This window comes from Gossypium raimondii, chromosome 2, assembly GCF_025698545.1.
Source record: "Gossypium raimondii isolate GPD5lz chromosome 2, ASM2569854v1, whole genome shotgun sequence".
Taxonomy (NCBI): domain Eukaryota; kingdom Viridiplantae; phylum Streptophyta; class Magnoliopsida; order Malvales; family Malvaceae; genus Gossypium; species Gossypium raimondii.
This window is the reverse complement of record NC_068566.1, coordinates 47872438-47893197: the sequence shown is the minus strand read 5'-3', so window position 1 is coordinate 47893197 and position 20760 is coordinate 47872438. Positions and strand designations below refer to the sequence as shown.

The 20760-nt window shown below is 28.4% G+C and overlaps 1 protein-coding gene across 1 annotated transcript; it reads left to right on the top strand.

The window, feature by feature from the left end:
• Nucleotides 1-13953: 13953 nt before the first annotated feature.
• LOC105789352 (transcription factor MYC2) lies at nucleotides 13954-15974 on the top strand. Its single transcript, XM_012616692.2, has one exon. The coding sequence runs from the start codon at nucleotides 14093-14095 to the stop codon at nucleotides 15740-15742; it is 1650 nt and encodes a 549-aa protein (XP_012472146.1). The 5' UTR covers nucleotides 13954-14092; the 3' UTR covers nucleotides 15743-15974.
• The last annotated feature ends 4786 nt before the right edge of the window (nucleotides 15975-20760 follow it).

Below are 20760 nucleotides of genomic sequence, written 5' to 3'. Positions count from 1 at the left end.
TTGGTATGTTATTGATATTTTGAGAACTCAATTATAATGTTTTAAAGTTTAAGGACTAATTTAAAATTTAGATCATAATTTAGGAACATTTGGTGGAATTAACCTTATTAATAAAGGATTGAAAAAAGTAAATGATAAAGGTCTAATTTTATCTATTTTAATCCCCATACTTTATGAATTTTGAAATTTCAATCCTACTTCAAATGGTACCATAAGTTAAGGATTTAATTATTGTTCTCTAACTTGATCATTTTTAGTCCCTATACTTTTCAAAATTTGATTAAAATGATATGACATTTTTGTGAGTCATGAAATGAATTTGATGTCTGCCACTTGAGTTAGATTTCAAGTTCTGAATTTGGATTCCGAAAATAGTGTAAATTGAGTGATAATACACACGTAAATGTAGTATTCATGATTATTTTTCAAATCCATCGGTTTATTCGATTCCTATCTAGTAATGAATTTGAAATTCATAAGGAATTGAGTGATATAGACAACAAATTTATTCATAATATATGCATTCATATAGTAGATAAAATTCATACCCAAATTCTTAAATTCATGTTCCCAAATGCAACATTAATGAATTCAACAAATACTATTCAAGTCAAAACTAAAATTAATTAAATTAGAGTCTAAGAATTAAATCGTGAACTTATACATAGCACAAGGACTAATAGTAAAACTTGACCAATAATAAAAGATTTTTTCAAACAAGCTTCACTCTTGAGCCCATACAATGTTTGCCAGGGCCCAAATCTGAAACTATTGTAATATGAAGACCTAAAGGCTTTAATAGAGCAACACAAGACAAGGACTGAAGTGGGCTTTTGGAATAGATGACTATGCAAAGCTTGGTCTCCCTATTTTAATCATCCTTATATATTTGTCATACCAAAGTATAACCAAACCTATAATCCAATAGGCTATAACCCAAATATAATTCAAGCCTTCAAGCACTTAGCTCTACCAATTGTAGACCCAACAATCATTTGGGATGACAAGTAGCTACCTAAAATCAATAGGATCAACAAGCTGGTGATTTATAAGGTTGAGTAAGAGAAATTGAGAAATCAAAAATCAATTCAAATAAAGTGTTCTGTCTAGAATCAACAGGATTAACATAGGGTTGAGTAGGAAAAATTGAGAAATCAATGGGACCAATAAATTGGTCGTTAGTAAGGTTGAGTAGGAGAAATCGAAAAATCGAAAATCATCTCAAACCAAGTGTTTTGACATGGGTATTGTTACTAATGTAGGATGATGTGAATTCGAGTACACTGAAACACATTATTCTCTTGCTTGTAGGTCGATAAAAATATTTTAAAAAAAACAAAATAGGAGACCTTCCAAACTCACATTTGTTTACAAAAACTTAAAACTGTCCATGTGACTCAACTCACCTTCTTCAAAGTCTTTCTTTTTGTTTCTTTAATTTCTCTCTCTCTCTCCAATCTATCTTACTAAATTCAAATAATATCTTAAATAAAACAAAAAACAATTGCATTAATTTATAATTAATTGTGGGTAAAAAGTGTGAATGTGGGAGATTGGAATCATCAAACAAGAACCTCCTAAAGCCATTAATTAAGGGATACAATGAATTTGGATATATAAAAGTCAAACAAAATCATTATAATCTCATTTGGGAATAACAAGAGAAAATAGTTGGGCTTTAATTTCACATTACTATTATGATTAATTATGAAGTATAATAACACTACTTTCACATTGAGGTATTGATGATTGGATTAAGTTAAATTCAAATCCACTCCTTTTAAAATGCTTTCAACTTTAAAAATGATAAAATATTTATTTAATCCTTTAAAATATACAATTCAATTCGATTTTAATAAAATAATTTGAAATATAATCCTCAAATTTTATTTAAATCCAACCGTATTTGTAAATGATATTTAATATTTAGTAATTATATATAACTTTTACGACCATCATATAATTTTTATTAAATTTCTAAGCATATTTTTAATATTTATATTATGATATAGCATATTTAATTTTACTATAACATAAGTTATATGATATATATAAATGTAATATAATATATTACAAACTTGAAAACGCGGAAAATATTGTTAAATTTATTTGTCTAAAACCTAATATTTTTATCTAAATTTCAAACCAATCATGAGATTTAGATAAAGAATATCTTTGAACATGTCTTAGTAGGATATCATAAAGGGTTTCAAATTAAAATTAATAATTACATTTCAAGCATTTGACGTATGGTGAATCTCGATGGAACCTAAAAGTTGGTAGGGACTCGGTCCCTAAAATGTAATATTTCACTTTTGGTCTTTAAGTTTTACAAAAATTTAATTTAGTAAATGATAAAATTATACTTTAATCCCAAAATAATAAAATTGTGATTTAATCCTTTAAAAGTTATAAAAATATTAATTATTAAAATTGTGAAATTGCATTATATTTTAACTCTCATAAAAATATACAATTTAATTTTATCCTCACCCCGAAAAGAATTTTCCGACTTCACCCTTGCTAGGTCCCTAAATAACCTCTAGTATAAAAGACTAAGCTATATCCATTCTGAGGTATAAGATCACCTAATACACATATATTATCCGAATATCCTCTCAAGCTTACGATTACTTTCCATCTAACTTAAGCATCGGAAAACATCCCAAAAGTTGGCACGTTTATAATTTATCTTCTATCTTGGAGGCCGTCGATCATCTTCAACCCAATTTGCTTCTAGTCCTTTACTAATTACATTATTGAAGAAAAGGAAGAATGGGCTTACACACATGGCAACCAAATCTTGAACTTGACGTAAATAAATTTGAGTCTCAAATAAATATTTTTCGCTAAAAGTATCATGGAAACATTTGTACTAGGAGTCAAGTTGCATTTTGCGCATTTTACTAAAAAAATAGATAAATTAGTCCCTATACGTTAAGTCAAAGCAAACTTTAAAAATTTTATCCATTTTTACTGTTTAAAACTAGTATGACTGACAAAATAACTAGATAATTACACATGACGTGTCATGTATGTCTCATGCTGATGTATAGAGACCAGTTTTTAACAGTAGAAATTGATGTAATTTTTAATAAAATGACCAACTTGCAATAAAATAACTAATTTGTCTATTTTTTCAGTGGAGAGATCAAATTACAATTCCACTCTGAGTTTTCAATTGTGCCAATGGCATGATCAACAACATTTAGTGTTAAAAACGCTAGTGGTGGCTTTAAGATATGGAATTTTGTTTTCCTTTTGTTGGTGAGGAAATTGATACCTTTTCGAAAAGGCCAGGAACAAATGACAAATATTTCGTTTTCTAAACCTTGTGTGACCTCATAAACACCCATATGCATATAGCTCCAAATTAGAAGGGTGGGGCAGCAAACAACTGTAAGGTTGTGACATACACAAGCAGCAAACGACAAGTTTACAGAACGCAAATGTATATATGGGGGATGCTTGTATGTGGTACATTATCAGTCAACAAATTTATTTATCAACAATGAACAACTGAATAAATTGACATCAAATAACGAGGTATGGCGTAGTGGTTGTTCATTGTTTCTGACGGAGGATACCTTAGTTTCGACCAAAAAGGAAAGACTTAATTATTTAATTTTATCTTCTTTAATTACCGATTATCTAATGTAAAAATAGAAACACCCAACTATCTAATAGTTGGATAATCATTTTGTAATTTTTCATAATTGATTGACTAAAAATAAATAAAAAATCATAATTGAGTGGCTACTAATATAATTTACCCCTAAACTTGTAAATATCATAGCATTAAATATAAAATTCAATAGGGTTGAGAGGTGTTGGGTAAAAAAAGGAAAAATGTCATCCACCCGTAATGTTTTGATGAAAGAGACGATGCAAAGATGTTGACCCTTCTCCAAAAGGATGAGAAAAAGGGATTGATGAAAGGGTTGAAATATGTTATTGGTTCATATATTTCGATAAAATTTAAGATTTAGTCCTTATATTTTTTAATTTTAAAAAATAAACCATTGATGAGTGCCCCAGTCATTTGTCCTTTTCTCATTATTATATATATATTATTATTTTAATTTTTAAAAAACATTTAACTTTTGTTATTTTATTATACCTCATTTTTATCTTTTAATTACAATAGTTTATTTCCAAACCAACTTACACAATTCCACTATAAATGAAATAATTTTCTCATATATACTGTATTTGATATTGCGATGGTGCATCTCGAATTCGAACTTATCTAATTTTAAACTTAAATTCATTTAAACTAAAAATAAACCCGGACTTAAAATGATTTAAATAAATAACTCAAGTAATTCAAATTTAAAGTGACAAAAAACGATCTAAATACGTAATAATGTGATCCCAAAATCTCAAACCTCAAATCTGAATAACCTAAATTGAAATATCTTAAACCAAAATAATTTATAAAATTTAAAACTTTAATTCTAGCCCTATTAATTCAACTCAAAATTAACTCAATTCATTTAATTAAAAATCTAACTTATTAATAAATTAAATGACAACTCCGACTCATTATCTTTTAATCTTATGGCTGAAATCGATTTCCGCTCATAAAAAAATAGAGTACATTTCATAATCAGAATTTTATGAGTAGGAGAACAATCACAATAAAAGAATTGGTGAATGTTGTCAGCAACAAATACGATAAATAAAAAAAAGAGTAAATTATGAACCATGGTTTATATGGTTGGTAGGCTTGGGTGTTTGATATGCACATGTTTAAACAAATATTCACGTGCTATACTATTCGGTGTCAGCACTAACTCCCACACATTTTGGCTATTGACTATTTTCTTGACCCACGTTAATTTTGTACCATTTTCTACCTATGGTATTTTCTTTTGCCACAAAAATTGTACTTTTTTACTAAATTGTGACATGGTAACATCAAATGGGCTATCTAAAGTAAAGATGAAGAAAAGAAAGGTCTTTTCCCCAACTTTCATTAACTTAAAAAAGATGATTTTGATCTGTCAAAGCCTTCATACAATGAACGACTACTATATAAAGCTAGTGTTGGTATTTCATAACTTCTTTTTCCTCCTATAATTGGTTGGCTTTAGGGTTAAGTAAACTTTACCTTATTGTCAATATATAGTACAACCATGCATGTGGACTATATAGTAAATGATGAGCTTTTATCATTTGGTGATAGTTCTTTTTCTTTTGGCGTGGTAAGGATATTCTCATATATATATTTAAAGGGAGTTGTCAAATAAAATCTTATCACTTATTCCCTTAAAGATTCAAATCTGGGTGGGTTCTATAGATAAACAACTCGTAACCACCGAGCCAATAATGAGAGTTCATCATTTAGTGATAGTTAGATGGTAAAAATTTGAAGTGGCAAATCTAATTAATCAGTGTTAAGAGGCAAGTAAGGGCATTGACGTTTAGGGACGGGGCCAAAAATTTTGTTCTGGGTGGAATAAGATTATAAAATTTGAGAACCAAATCTAAAAATTTAGTATTAAAAAAAAGCTTATATTAAATTATTAACTATTCAAAAGAGCTTAAATTTCAATTTTTTTCATTTAATCAAAGGTTAAAGGAACTAAATTGAATCTTTTATTTTTTAAAAAGGGCTATAGAGTAATTTGCTCATTTAAACAATGGGGTCAATGCCTTTGTTGGCTTTTCCTAAAAATGATAAATTTTAATTTTGCTTCTTTAGCAATTGTAAATTTATAAGTTAATATAATAATACAATTACATTTTAGTCTTGAATTTTATCCTAAAATTGTGAATTTATACGTAAAAACAATGGTTTAATTGGTATTTTTCGAAAGCAAAAGACAAATAACAAAAATCATATTAAAACCGTCTATCGAATAGTTAACTGAACTACTGATGCAACGACAAATAATTATTTGTCTATTTTGAAAACAAACCTTATCAAATAGATTCAAAGTTGAAACCATGAATTATATTTGGACTATCAAACCAATTTACATGCCCTCTATGACCTTTTAGTTTTTTTTTTTTAAAAAAAATCAAACACAAGCTTGAAATTTGTCTAGCATACAATAGCTCCAATTTCTCAATCATTGTCTACCCCATTTGAAGATGGACCATATATTATACATTTCCTTACTCCACAAATAATTTAACTCAAATTAAGATAGGGAATTTTGTGGTAGGGTTTTAGTTTATCTTCCACATTCTTCTAAGTGATATTGGACCATTGGGGCAGTGTTCAATATATATCATGTTCATAACCCATCAACATACTTGTATATATAGTGACATTTCACAAATTTTATAAGCAAGTTGTCTCAAATATCAATTGGGATCCCTCATTTTGGTATATTATGTCCTCAAGTATGCATGAGCACACATGATAGTAATACTTGATCAAACGTCAATAGTAAATTATTTGCTGGCGTTTTATTAAAATCTTAAAATAAATATAAATAAGTAATATGTTAATGATTAATTAAATTATTTACATATAGTGCCACATAATTCACTAGTAATTTTGAATTTATGAATCGATAATACATTAAATATAAATATTATTCATTGTGAAGCATGGGAGGCATAGCATTTGATTTACCCATTTATATTGTCAAACTGAACTCGTGGTTCATTTTAGATCATATGTTTGATTTCTAGACATCCCTTACTCTCTTAACTTATAAAAATAATTACATATTTAGATAAGTCCTTAAAGTATTTTTTTATCCAAAATAAGCCCTTTCTTTAATCTATACTAATTAAAACACTTACCTTTAATTATTTGACATTTTTTATGAGATGGAATTTAAATTAATAAATTACGTGAAAATTAATTGCTGATTTGGATAGACACATAAGTAAAAAAATATATATGTTTTTATTTTTAAAAAAAAATTATTGCTCGATTTACTGCTCGAATTGTCAGGAATCTACTATACCTGCACATGAAGAAAAACAAACCGTATGCTGAGCAAATACGCTCACTGGCATTTCCATGATTCAAGACAAATAACACAAGTTTATGCAAATGCACAGATTCCATTCAAAACCTAATCTCATGCCATTCAAGAAAAATTATTTCATTACATATAGTCATACATATAACCAATCTTACACACCAATTCATATACCAATTCATGTCAAAACTACCATTATTACATAACTTACTTATATTCATTTTATACTTCAATTCATCACATAAGTATCAAAGCATACCGTTCATGCTATTCAACAATTAAGGTACCATTCTTTTCTTAATAACCCATTAAATAATAGCATAACATTAACATTTTGTATACACATATTCAAATTCGTACATTATTTTTGACTAATTTCGAGCCTATTGGCTCTTTCAATATCATTCGACCCCCAGGGCTCGTTTTTGACTCTTTTTTGCATTTTGTCACATAAAGCATTTCAATTTAATTTACCATTTCACATACCATTTAGTCAATTCATATGTTTATAACCTTATTAGCCAGACACAAATTAACCAGACACAGACTTAGAACGGATACGCGGATCTGTCACCCCGAGTTGCCTAGCAACAATGATGCTATACATGTACATACTACAACCTCGGGTTGCCCGACAACGATGGTTTCCACATTTTGATTATTCTGTCACCCCGGGTTGCCCAAGAATGATGACTTTACATGTACAATCTACCACCTCGGGTTGCCTGACAATGATGGTTTTCAATCAATATCTTGACCCTTTGGCATGCTAACTATATCTGACTCAACCTGAACAACTAATAGGATAACCAAATTTCCGATTCATTATATATAGTTCAAATCATAATTGATCATATCCAATTAACCATTAATTCATCAATTCATAATATAATCCAGTATGTTTCAACTCAATTTCATACCAGTTATCATATATCAATAAGATCATACAATTTTTTATTCTATTAAATTTAGTCCCTATCTCGATAACCAATCTCAACCGAAGTAATTCAATTAAAAAAAATCAAATAACAACTCAACTAAATGTTATATAATGCAAAATAATATGAATGTGTGGTAATTAAAGTGGTCCTGAATCATCGAAATACAAACCGAATTTCTGAGCTATTCGTCGACGACTTTTGATTTTCCTTTTCCTCTCAACAATTCAGCGTCAAACTTAGCTAAATAAAATTATAAAGCATATAAATATTATCAAATTTCATTCAAATCGAAATCAATCACAATATCAATCATATTTTACAATTTATTTAATTTACTCCTTAAACCCGGGACAAACATAACTTTCGATCTAAGTTTCGGATTGGAATCCGATTTCACAATTACTCATTAGGACCTCCTATTTTCTATTCTTACTGAAATTTCATGAAAATTTTACATTTTATTCAATTTGGTTCCTATTATAAGAAACTGACAATTAAACTTTACAACTTAGTCCTTTTCTTAATCTAAACTTAATTCCTCAATTCAACCGATTTTTAATCAAATTTAATATCTTTTAATCCAATCTGTTTGAATCTAACAACATTACTTATAGCTTATAAATTATTATTTTATCCATTCTTCTAATATATATATATTTACTCATTTTAAATTATAAAAGAAAAAACACATTCTGCATTGTAATACAACCCCCCAAAAGTTACCTATCACAACTTTAATCAAGTACATTTAATTAGTTGGTGGATTTGATTGAAAATTAATTAAAATTGAAGGTTTATATTTTTATCACCTTATCTATGAAACTTTTCTAATACATATGAATCTTCACTGTGGATTTTGTTTTATTCCATTGAAAACAGGAAAATTCATGGAGAATGGTCCCATGTTTTGTTTTATGTTATGTCACCATTTATACTTTGGTTGAATCAACCCACAAGTTGTCTCAATCAACAATTAACTATATAATGTCCTTTTTAATTACTAGGTGTATAATAATCATTACACTAGTTTAATCAAACACCATCTTCCAAATTAATTAATCATCACATAATCTATCTTCAAATTTTTTATAATTAAGAAAAGCATTTTGATTTATGTGAACATTTTATATATCAAGAGATGGGGATCGAAAAGAACATTTAAAAAAAATAAACCAATGAATTTTGAATAATAATAAGTTGGGTAAGCCATGAATTGAGGGCAAAGATGAGGGGCGAATCAAAACAATATTTAGGAGGGTGGAATTCAATAATAAATCATTTTATATAAAGTCAATAAAGACTCAATTATTATGAAATTTGAATCATTAATGAGCTCCAAGTAACAAATCATCGATTGGTAGATGGATTAGTACCCGTCGATGAGTAGAAGAGCATAGCTGAGATCAAAATTGATTTGATGGTCGGTATCAGAGATTGAAGAATAAAATAATTTAGATTTTGGTTCGCAGATTTGTGACATTTAAAGTTATTTCATGAAAAAAAATGATCTATAAAAGAAAAGGAGAATGAGAGTTTTCAATTGGTATTGGTAGTGGGAACAAAGAATGCCATACAATAGTAATTTTAATAACCCAGTGACTTAAATGAAAACTTTCAAATAATTCAATAATTATTTTATAAGTTTTTAAAATTGAGGGATCAAAATGTAAATTTACTAATAATTACAGTGTAGTTAATTAATTAATTAATTAATAGTAAAATATTTGTGGCACAAATAGAGGATAGAAAAGGATGGATTTGGCAACTTGGCATTTTTTGGTTCCATCATTATTACTATTGCAATTTACCCCATTGTCTCATTTTAACTAAAATTTTAGACACAAGCAAGCACCCGATAGTTATCTAACTTTCTCCAGATTCAAAATAAAACCTTAATTAATTTGTATGATTTGATATTTTATAATATAATAAAATTTTAGGCGTCTGACAAAGGTGATTAGACCTTTGCAACTTGCAATGCTTTTGTCAATTTACATATATATATATATATAATTTTTTCTTAAATTAAATTATAATTTTTACGATAATAAAAATTATAATTTTATCATTTTAATAGTTTATATCTTTATAAATTTTAAAAGATTAAATTAAAATTTTATTATTTTTAAGGGAAGCCAAAGCGTTGTGGTTTGAACTTTGACATGAATTATCTTTGCGATATCTATACCATTGTTATTTCGAATGCAATCTAATTTGAGGTAGTGATCTTTGGGTTCTTCTTTTTTTTAAAATTTTAAATTTTAAACTCTAAATTCAAGAGTTATTAGTATTTATTTATAATATTATAATTAATTAATATTTAAATAAATTATTAATATTTATTTATAATTCTTTTATTATTTTATTATTCAACGGTAATGTGAAGGAGTTGCACACTAATAATGCATGAAAAATATGTTTACATATATTCCAATTTTAGTGGCTTTGACTTTTCATTACCAATAACTAGAAACTATAAATTCATTTTACGATATTGTCCATTTGTTTACATGTTATTACAATTTCTTCTATTTTTAAAAAATAAAGTAAAATTATATAATATTATAATATAAATATTAACAACATGTTAATATGTTGATGTTTAAGTTTAATAAAACATAAAAATATAATTCACTATATATTAAATAAAAAGTAGATATGTATTTAAATTTTTTTGAAAGGGTATTTAAGTAATTAAAATAATATAGATAGGTCTAAATGAGTTTAAATTAGTCATTTATAAATATAAACAATATTAAATAAAATTTGTGGCCCTTTTTCGGATAAGGCTTAAATAACTGTGTATGGTGTTGATACTATACATGGGACCAACGAAGGGCAAAGTCAAAAATAGGATAGTAAAAGAATATATATATATATATATATATATAAATTTAAAATATAAGAAAAAATGTTAAGAAAGGGTTATATTCATTAAAAATTAAATGCAAAACTTATTTCAGGTTTATAATGATTTAAGTTTTTTTTTAACAATCTCATTATGGAATTTAATCATATCTGCTCTTTTTGACACAATATTTAAAATTATTCATAGTCCCTTCCCAACCTAAAAATAGGAGAATAATGCACTTCAATGTACTCGAACCCACATCCTCCTACATTAGCAACAATGTTCATGCCAATCGAATTAAGACTCAATCAATTAATAATTTAAGTTTTTAACAAATAATGAAATATATTAACATTATTGAAATATAAATATATCCATTTAATTAATTAAAATATAATTGAGATATTATACCAATAAAATTAGTGAGATTTAAAGTAACAATGTTACCAAATTTATCATGCAGAATTACAAATTCTATAAGAAGATGTCAAATTGTATGAAAAAAAAAAAACCCTATACGAAGCCAAATATAAATTATCATAAATTTAGATATTTAATGTGAAGATTAAAATGAAATTTGACAAATTTATAGATCAAATAAAAATTATCATATTTTTAGACCAATAACGCGAGGGCTAAAATAAAATTTAACAAAATTTAGCAAGACTAGAGCCTTTACCATCCCCTCTATTCTTGCCCTTAAATTTAATTTGGGTCTGGTTCGACTTGAACACAATAAATTAAGGATATTAAGTGGCAGTTTAGTATTGTTTCTAAGAATCACTTTTGAGAAATAAAAACATTGTTAAACAAGATGTTTTTAGCTTTTTAATAGTGCTTTTGAGACCAAAAAAATACGTTTTAGCCAAAAACAGAAACAAAAATTTTAATTTTTACTCAAAAGTATTTTTAATCAAGAATACTTTTAAGAAGTAATATTAAACTAAGCCTAATATAATGTTGGAGTTTAGATTTTTACGATAATGCAAATTGGGACTTGAAGGATGTAATTGGAAACAATATTTTTAAGATGGGGCTTGTGAAACAATACTATAAAGTTTAGCTAAGCTTTAATAATTAATCAAAAAGGCAAATAATAATAATAATAATAATAATAATAATAATAATAATAATAATAATAATATAATAAAAGTCCATGTAAATATTGATTAGATAAGATTGATGATGGTATTTTTCACATGAAAAAGTGGTTTTACAAAAACGTGTCCAATGATAAGGAAATGTTTTAATAAAATGATAAAATCAAATTCCACTAAGAAAGAATAAAGCAAACGTGCTAATATTTTATTTATAATTAAAAATTAAAATAAATGAAGTAAGACGAATCAATAAAATCTGTCGGTAGAGCTGATGTGAGAATCTAATGATCTGATTCTTCATTATTTCAGGTGTGGCTTGAGTTTAAGTCATGTTAGTTGTATTTAGTGATCAAATTTTATTATGTTCTCATAATTCACTAAAAATAATATTTGTGGATAAACTGTGAAATATTCTATTTTTATTTTAATAATTGAATCCAAGTATTAAATGATTTTTAAAATTAAGAAGTGGCATCACTATTTTATTTAAAATTTGATTTAAGCATTTTTTAATTTTCATTTTAAGTAAAATATAATATGTCCAAATATTTGAGCTGCAGAAATAAGGAAAATGTCAATTTGTCAAATTAAAAAAATGTCGGCCCAATGTTTTGAAAAATTGATTTATGAATGATTGATTTATATAATATTGGAGGAATATTTTAACAAAAAAATATAAAATAATATATATCGTTTTTAATGGTCACTTCTTTTGTATTTTGTTGAAAATTTTGGAGTAAAAATAATATATATTTTTATTAGTGTCAAGATTTTAGAATAAAGAATGAAATCTCACTTTCGGGATATTTTACAATTTTTTTGGTGATAAATAAAAGAGAAAATTACATCAAATTAAATTGAGCGAAAGCATCACTAATTTTGTTTTATTGAAGGAACCCCAAAATTTCATTAGGCGCGACATCAATAATTTATAGGCTTAACCTCCAGGCTAAACTCAATTTAACTAAACAATCAACAACTAGATTATTTTCTTTGGTCACTTCAAAATTATTTTTCTGAATTATGGCCCTTCTGATACCTTTGTTGAGTAGAACAAGACCATTAATTCAACCTAAAAAAGTACACATTTTCCCAAATAATGATTAAACTCGAAGATCCAATTCTCATACTGATCACGTAACACACCACTAGTCGAAGTATTCTCATTATCTCTTGCCACTGTACCATCGATGAATAAATACACCCACGTTCCTTCCAAGGTTGCATGAGAACCAGAAAAAATGTCTAGTGCATTGATCCCCATAAAAGACCCAATTAAAAGAAACCTTGACAATTTCATGAGCCGTCCAAATTATGCCTTAGAATATAAATAAATTCTTAAGAAGCAAAAGGCAAGGCTAAATAATTTTATTTCTATTTTTAGTAATTTTAATTTATTTTACTTAAAATGAAATGAAGTAATAATAATTAATGAAATAAATCCTTGTTTGGTAACATTTCAAGTAGAGTTTCAACTCTATTGTTATTAGTTGAGAGAAATTAATATTTAATCTATTATATTATATTTGTTTAATAATAATTAATGAATTAATATTTGATTTATCAGTACAAGCTTAAACCGTTATATGAGAAGTAATATTATATTTTGTGAATTAGATAATAAAAATATTACTTTTCGCCAAAAGAATCAAATAAGATAATTTAACATATCCAGATAATTTTATTACCAAAAATAATTTTTATATTCAGTCTTAATATAATTTAATTTATCTACTATTATAACGATATTAGTATGTTTAAATTGATAAAATCATTAGTTGTTGCAATCAAAATGATGACAACATCTTTGAAAAACGTATTTATTGTTTAATTTTGATTTTAGTCCTCTATTATGCTAAAATTTGAGATGATGCTATCATTTAACCGATGAAGTTGATTTATTGTTATTTTTATTCGATCATATAGTCAATATTACGTGAAAATCAAATCAATCGTGTTCAACCAATAATAAATGTTAACGTTGGTTGAAAGTTTAAAATTGTTTTGAAAAGGATTTAGGGACTATAATCGCAATTTGACCCTTATTTTTCACTTTCTTCTTTGAGAGTCGCTTTCTATTTCTATTTCATCAATCACCACTGATCACTGAAAGGAAAATCAAATCAAATAAATCCCTCAAATGGAACCCAAATAATTTCCATTTCCCACTTTTTGTATTTCCTGTTCTTCTTCTTCATCTTCAAACCCACAAAATTTTTTTAACAAAAATCTTATATAGTGATAGTGCAGGCGATGAATCTTTGGTCGGACGATAACACGTCAGTTATGGAATCTTTTATGAGCTCAGACATATCTGCTTTATGGCCACCACCACCACCTCCGCCGCCGCCGCAGCAATCTCAGCCGTCCGTTCCTCTCAACCAAGACTCTCTCCAACAACGTCTCCAAGCTCTCCTCGAAGGTGTTCGTAATTGTTGGACTTACGCTATTTTTTGGCAATCCTCATACGATTACGCCGGCGCCGCCGTGCTCGGCTGGGGAGACGGGTATTACAAAGGGGAAGAAGATAAAGAGAAAGCAAAGTCAAAAGCTTCTTTATCTACAATCGCCGAGCAACAGCATCGTAGAAAGGTTCTCAGAGAACTCAACTCTTTGATTTCCGGTTCAACCGCCACCACTGACGACGCCGTCGATGAAGAAGTCACCGACACCGAATGGTTCTTTTTAGTTTCCATGACCCAATCTTTCGTTAACGGCAACGGACTTCCGGGACAAGCTTTTTTCAATTCATGTCCAGTATGGGTCGCTGGATCGGACCGCTTAGCCAATTCTACGTGTGAAAGAGCGAAACAAGGACGGGTTTTCGGTTTACAAACGATAGTTTGTATACCGTTGGCGAATGGTGTCGTGGAATTGGGCTCATCGGAATTCATTATCCAAAGCTCCGATCTAGTGAATAAGGTTCGAGCGCTGTTTAATGGAATTGAAGCTGAAACTTGGTCTATGAGCAACAACACTGACGACCCATCATCTTTTTGGATTAGTGATCCAAATAACATTAATAATCAAAATCCGAGTTCTAGTAGTTTAACTGAGAATCCGAGTTCCATTCATGGCAGCTTGCATTTCAACAATTACGGAAATTCATTTTCCCATTTGTTGAAACCGGAATCCGGGGAAATATTGAATTTCGGCGAAAGTAAAGGAATCAGGAACGGTAATTTGATTTCTCGGAAGAAGAGATCGCCGAGTAATGAAGAGGGGATGCTTTCTTTTACTTCCGATGTGATGAAATCGGGTGGTGGTGGAGATTCAGATCATTCCGATCTGGAAGTTTCGGTTATTAAAGAAGCAGATAGTGCAAGAGTTACCATTACCGCGGAACCCGAAAAGAGACCACGAAAACGGGGGAGAAAACCGGCTAACGGAAGAGAAGAGCCTCTGAATCACGTCGAAGCAGAGCGTCAAAGACGAGAAAAGCTTAACCAAAGGTTTTACGCCTTACGTGCAGTGGTACCAAACGTATCCAAGATGGATAAAGCATCTCTTCTGGGGGATGCTATTTCGTATATTAACGAGCTAAAGATAAAGCTACAGAATGCGGATTCAAAGAAAGAAGAGTTGCATAAACAATTAGAAGAAACCAAGAAAGAAGGTCAGCGAGGAGGCCTCACCACGTCCCACAAATTACTAGAATTGGATATCGACGTTAAGACTATCGGATTAGACGCCATGATTCGAATCCAATCCAATAAAAAGAATCATCCAGCAGCACGGTTAATGGCTGCCTTACAAGAGTTAGACCTCGACGTACACCACGCTAGCGTATCCGTCGTTAACGACCTGATGATACAACAGGTTAATGTGAAGATGGGGAACCAATTTTACAACCAAGAACAACTTAGGATCGCTCTAACATCCAAAGTTGGAGATCCAAGATAGACAATCATCCCAACTAGTCTCTTCTCTTAGTAGTGTAATAAGCTCAAATAGGCCTTATTTTTGGTGTTCAATGTTGTAGTGTATGTCATCCATGTATACAGTATATATATGTTGTTACATAGATTAGAACCTAAACGAAGATCTGGGTTTTGGTACCATGTTGTTCACTTTCAGACATTAATTCTTAGTGTTTGAGATTGTGTGAACATTGAACATGAAAATTTTACTTCAATTTTGTTGTCACCATTTCATATGCATTTGCTGTCGGTGGTAGTGTGATGTATTGGGTACCATTTTTGGTTTGGGGCATTTTGGGTTCACTGTTTTTGACCATACAATAATTCTTCTTTGCTAAAGAAGGATGTAGACCATTTTTACAAGCTTGATACCCACATGTATGAATGTTTCCAATTTTATATAACATGAAGAGTTTGGATAAAATTAATTTTAGTTTGGATTATTTTTTTCGGGTTAATTTAGATTTTAAATTAATTAATTTTTTTAGGGTTGGGTTAATATATTATTTGGTACTTGAATTTGATACTTAATTGAAACCTCAAGAAACTCGGGTATCAAATAAAAAAAATCAGCTAGCAAAGTGGACATTGAAGCGAAACGTAGCTGCCAAATTGGAAAAAAGAAACTTAGCTACCAAATTGAACAATGAAGTCAAACTTAAGTAATAAATAACATGTTAACCCTTTCGAATTTAAATCATTTTGAGTTTACTCAATTTAATGTTCGCTTTGTTTCGATTTAGACAAGTTCAAGTTCAGTTTATCCGATTTGTTATTCTAGTTTTCAGATTGGGTCATTCTGAGTTTAGATGTTTGTTGTGTAGGTCATTTTGAGTTCAGATAATTTTTCATTTTGATCAATTTTAAGTTCAGATTGGACGGTTCTAATTATTACTTTCTTATAATCAAATAGAATTGGTTCAGACTTGAATTTGAATAAATCATCCAAAATTTTGAACAATTACAATTTCAACTTTTATTATGAAATGATGAAGAAACAATCATAATATATATTTTAAATATAAATACCAACAAGTGTTTGGTACATCGATAAGGCACACTGCACTATTAAGTAAAAAATATAAATTCCAACATTAAAAACGACATTGTTAAAAGGACAACTAATAATCCTAAACATGAATAGTGAAACACTAATAAAAGTACCAAAAATAAAACATCTTTTAAATATAAAATATATTTTATTTAAAACCAAAAACATATGTACTTGTCCCTATGATACGAGAGGGAATTTTTGGTATTGTGCTATGTGTGGTGTTGTTTTTTTTTATTTACTTCCTTTCATTTGAGCATAGTTTCACGATTCTTAGTTCTTTTATATAATGCTTAAAATTATTTATAGCCCCTTCTCAACCCTTAAATAAAAAGATAATGCGCTTCAGCATACTCGAACCCACATCCTCTTGCACTAAGAATAATGCCAATACCAACCGAACTAAAACTCAATCAACAAGTTTCTATTTTCAACTATTCATAATTATATTATATTATATTATATTATATTATATTATATTATATTATATTATTATGGTAGGGAAAATAAGTTTCTCCGTATTAGTCTTATTTAGATTAATTAATATATTATTGATAATTTAATGAAATTGGATTAAGATTACCAGAAAATGAGTAAAATTGTTGTAAATCTCACATTGTAAAGGTAATTCGATATTATTTGTAATATCACATTATAAAAGAAAAGTTACCGAACATGGGTTTCTAGAATTTGACTATTGGTCGAATCGATCAGGCTATCAATTTGTCAATTTAATCGGTTCGACTAGTTTGATTAAATAAATTATTAAAAAAATAAAAAATAAAAAATTTGCCCGATTTCTAAAGGTTTTCTCCCGAGTGGTATTCCCACTTACTAATCTAGTCTGATTCAAAAAACATTAGTTGCACCGAACATGGTAATTTGATAATAAATTTTTATATAGGTTGAACCAAAAAATTAAAGAATGGAATAAAAACTAAAAAATTGATAACCAAAAACCTCTTACTAAAATAACAAACAAAGTTTTGTTTCAACTCTTAATTCTTAAATATGCATTTTGGTACTTGGTATTTAAATTTTTTTTATTTCAATTAGGTATTTGATTTTGGTTTTAAGGTTCAATTTGGCACCAAAAGTTTATTTTGGTTCAATTAGATACCTGAACTTGACTTCTTGGTTCAATTTGATACATGAACTTGGCTTTTTGTCCAAATTAGTGCTTATGATAAATAACTTATTTGAATAAATTTGAATTATGAAGTCGAATTCAAGTACCAAAATGTATATTCAACCTAAAATGAAATATTATAGCACCTATTAGATGTTAAACTATTCAATTTAATCCTTTTAGTCCTTTTAATTATATAAAAAATTGCATGTCTGGCCCTTTCATAAAAATTAATAATTAAATTTAAGCGATTTTAACATATTTTTATTTTTTCTTAATTTCCAGAAACAAATTTCTAACTTCATTTCTGCAAATTCCAAAAAATTCCAATCTAAGAGATAGAAGATTAAATGAATGGAACCATAGGAAATTCATATGACAGGATAAGGGGTTAAATGAATGGAGACATAAAGTAGAGGTGGAAATTCTACATTTTCTATTATGCCATAATAATCATTGAAGAAAATCAAGGAAATTATCAAGGAGAAAATTGTTTACATCACTTTTTCTTTTCCAAATTTGACATGAGAATCACCTTTTTTTTCTTTTTAAGTTATAAAAATCGAATTGGATTGGTGATTCAACCGATTAAATTAGTTGGTTCAACGAGGTTGAATTTGAAAATTAGAGAATAGGTTAAAAAATAGGTTAAAAATTATAAAATAGACCTATCTACACAGTTCGAGCTTGGGTAAAGATTTTTTTGTTCTTGAATCAATCCAACTATGAATTTAAATAAAATCGTTTTAAAAATATTTTATTTAAATTTAATTATAAAAATATACAAATATTAGTATGAAAACATATTTTATTATTTTTTAAACAGTAAAAATACATTCATTATTTGGACGGTGCAAGTTCAGGTCTAGGCCAAAGCATGGCATGGAATTTTTTTTAGAATCCTTAAATATATTTATAATTTTTATATTATTTTATTATTTGCATTTTTTTAATAAATTTTTCATAATTATTAGTATTTTATTTTTGGTGGATTACAATAACAAGGTAAAATCCAAACAATAAACATGACTAATGTGACTGGAACCCAAGCCACACTTAGGGTGGTGAACACCTTAACCATCAGGCCATCAGATTCTTATTAATTCTTTTTTTAATTTTTCAAAATGGTTAGACCATAAATTGGAATTCAATCGGTTAGACCTTCGGCTTGGTTTATTCAATCATATAAAAATTCGACAATATTTTCTTAAAAAATTATGAATTATTTCATATTCATTAATCAAATTTCTTATCATATTTATATTATATATTAAATTAGCTTACTTTTAACATATATATATATTAGTTTTATAAAGCATAAGCAATTTAATCATGTTGGTACATAATTTGGAGCATGAAAATTGTGAAATTAAACCAAATTAAATATCACCATGAAAAATAAATTCATCCATCCATTTAATAATAATAAGGGTAAAGTACTTGGAAAGTCACTTTAAAATTTTTGCATTCTTATTTTGGTCATTCTAATTTTTTTTTTTGTCAATTTTAGCATTGTTGTTAAGAACTGGTGGTCCTGTATTGGTCACTCCAATGTTAAAAATCAAATCGAATGTTGACTGTGTCGCCACATATATATACACATGTATTGAAATTAAATTTTGAAAAAAATTAAACACGTGGCAACAAAGTAAACATTCTATTTGGTTTTTAATGGAAGGGCGACTAAAACAGAAAAAATTCTTAACGATAGCGCGAAAATTGACAAAAAAATAATTTAGAGTGATCAAAACAAAAATGCGATAGTTTTAGAGTGATTATCTAAATAGTTTACCCTAATAACAAATTAATATCAACAAATTTAATTTGGTATCCCAATAAGCAATTTTAACATTGTGTTTGATAAGTGTAAAAGAGGAATAAATGAAGAAAATGGATGGAAAAAACTATTTTCATCGTTTTTCTTAGGTTAAGAGGAAAATAAGAAGACATAAAAGGAATATATATATATATATATATCTACATTTCTCTTTACAATCACATCCAATTGTTCTAAACATAGAAAATATTCATTTTAATTCAATTTAACAATATTAGTTATAATTTTACCCACAATAAAATTTTTTGGGTTAATTCTACGAGATATCCCCAAATTTTGGATCAAATTCTAAATTGCTCCCAAATTTCAAATTGTTCTAATTTAATCTCCAAAATATTAGTATCATATTAATCAGGTCCTTCTGTTAACCTAACTGTTAGATTGAACGTTAAATACTAACTCAAATATAAAGTGGAGGTTGACTCATTCGAGAGAAGTTTTTAAAGTATCGTTCGCCCGGCAGCTGGCGGAGCCCCCAACAGTAGTAAGGTATTGTCCCCATGTAGGGATTTTTGCTCAAGTGGTACCATAATTCAAGTATGTGGCTTAAGTGCCTTGGTGGTTCAAGTCTCCTCGCACATAGGTGACTTACATAATTATTGCTACGCACAATAATGACACCAATTCTTTGAGCCTTGTAGGTCATATTTTCGTATCTTCAACAACTGAAGCGCTCCCCCTTCATGAACCCTTTAGGGATTTTAGCGGAGGAGAGAGACAAAACCCTTATACGGGGACAATACGTTACCATTGTTGGTAGCTTGGTTGGCTGCTTGGCGAATGACACTTAAAATATTTCTCTCGATGGAGCCAGTCTCCCCCAACACTTCTCTTTTTCACATTCTAAATGCTCCATATGTTTAAATGGGTCTCCACTTCAGATATGTCATCTGAACTAGCATTTAACGCCTAAAGTGACTATTAAACTGGCGGAAGGGCATAATTGATATGATACTGATACTTGAGGACTCAACTAGAACGTTT

Bases quoted from the DNA above. Each gene is read 5' to 3' on its own strand.
- LOC105789352 (XM_012616692.2), top strand. From the start codon at position 14,093: ATGAATCTTTGGTCGGACGATAACACGTCAGTTATGGAATCTTTTATG.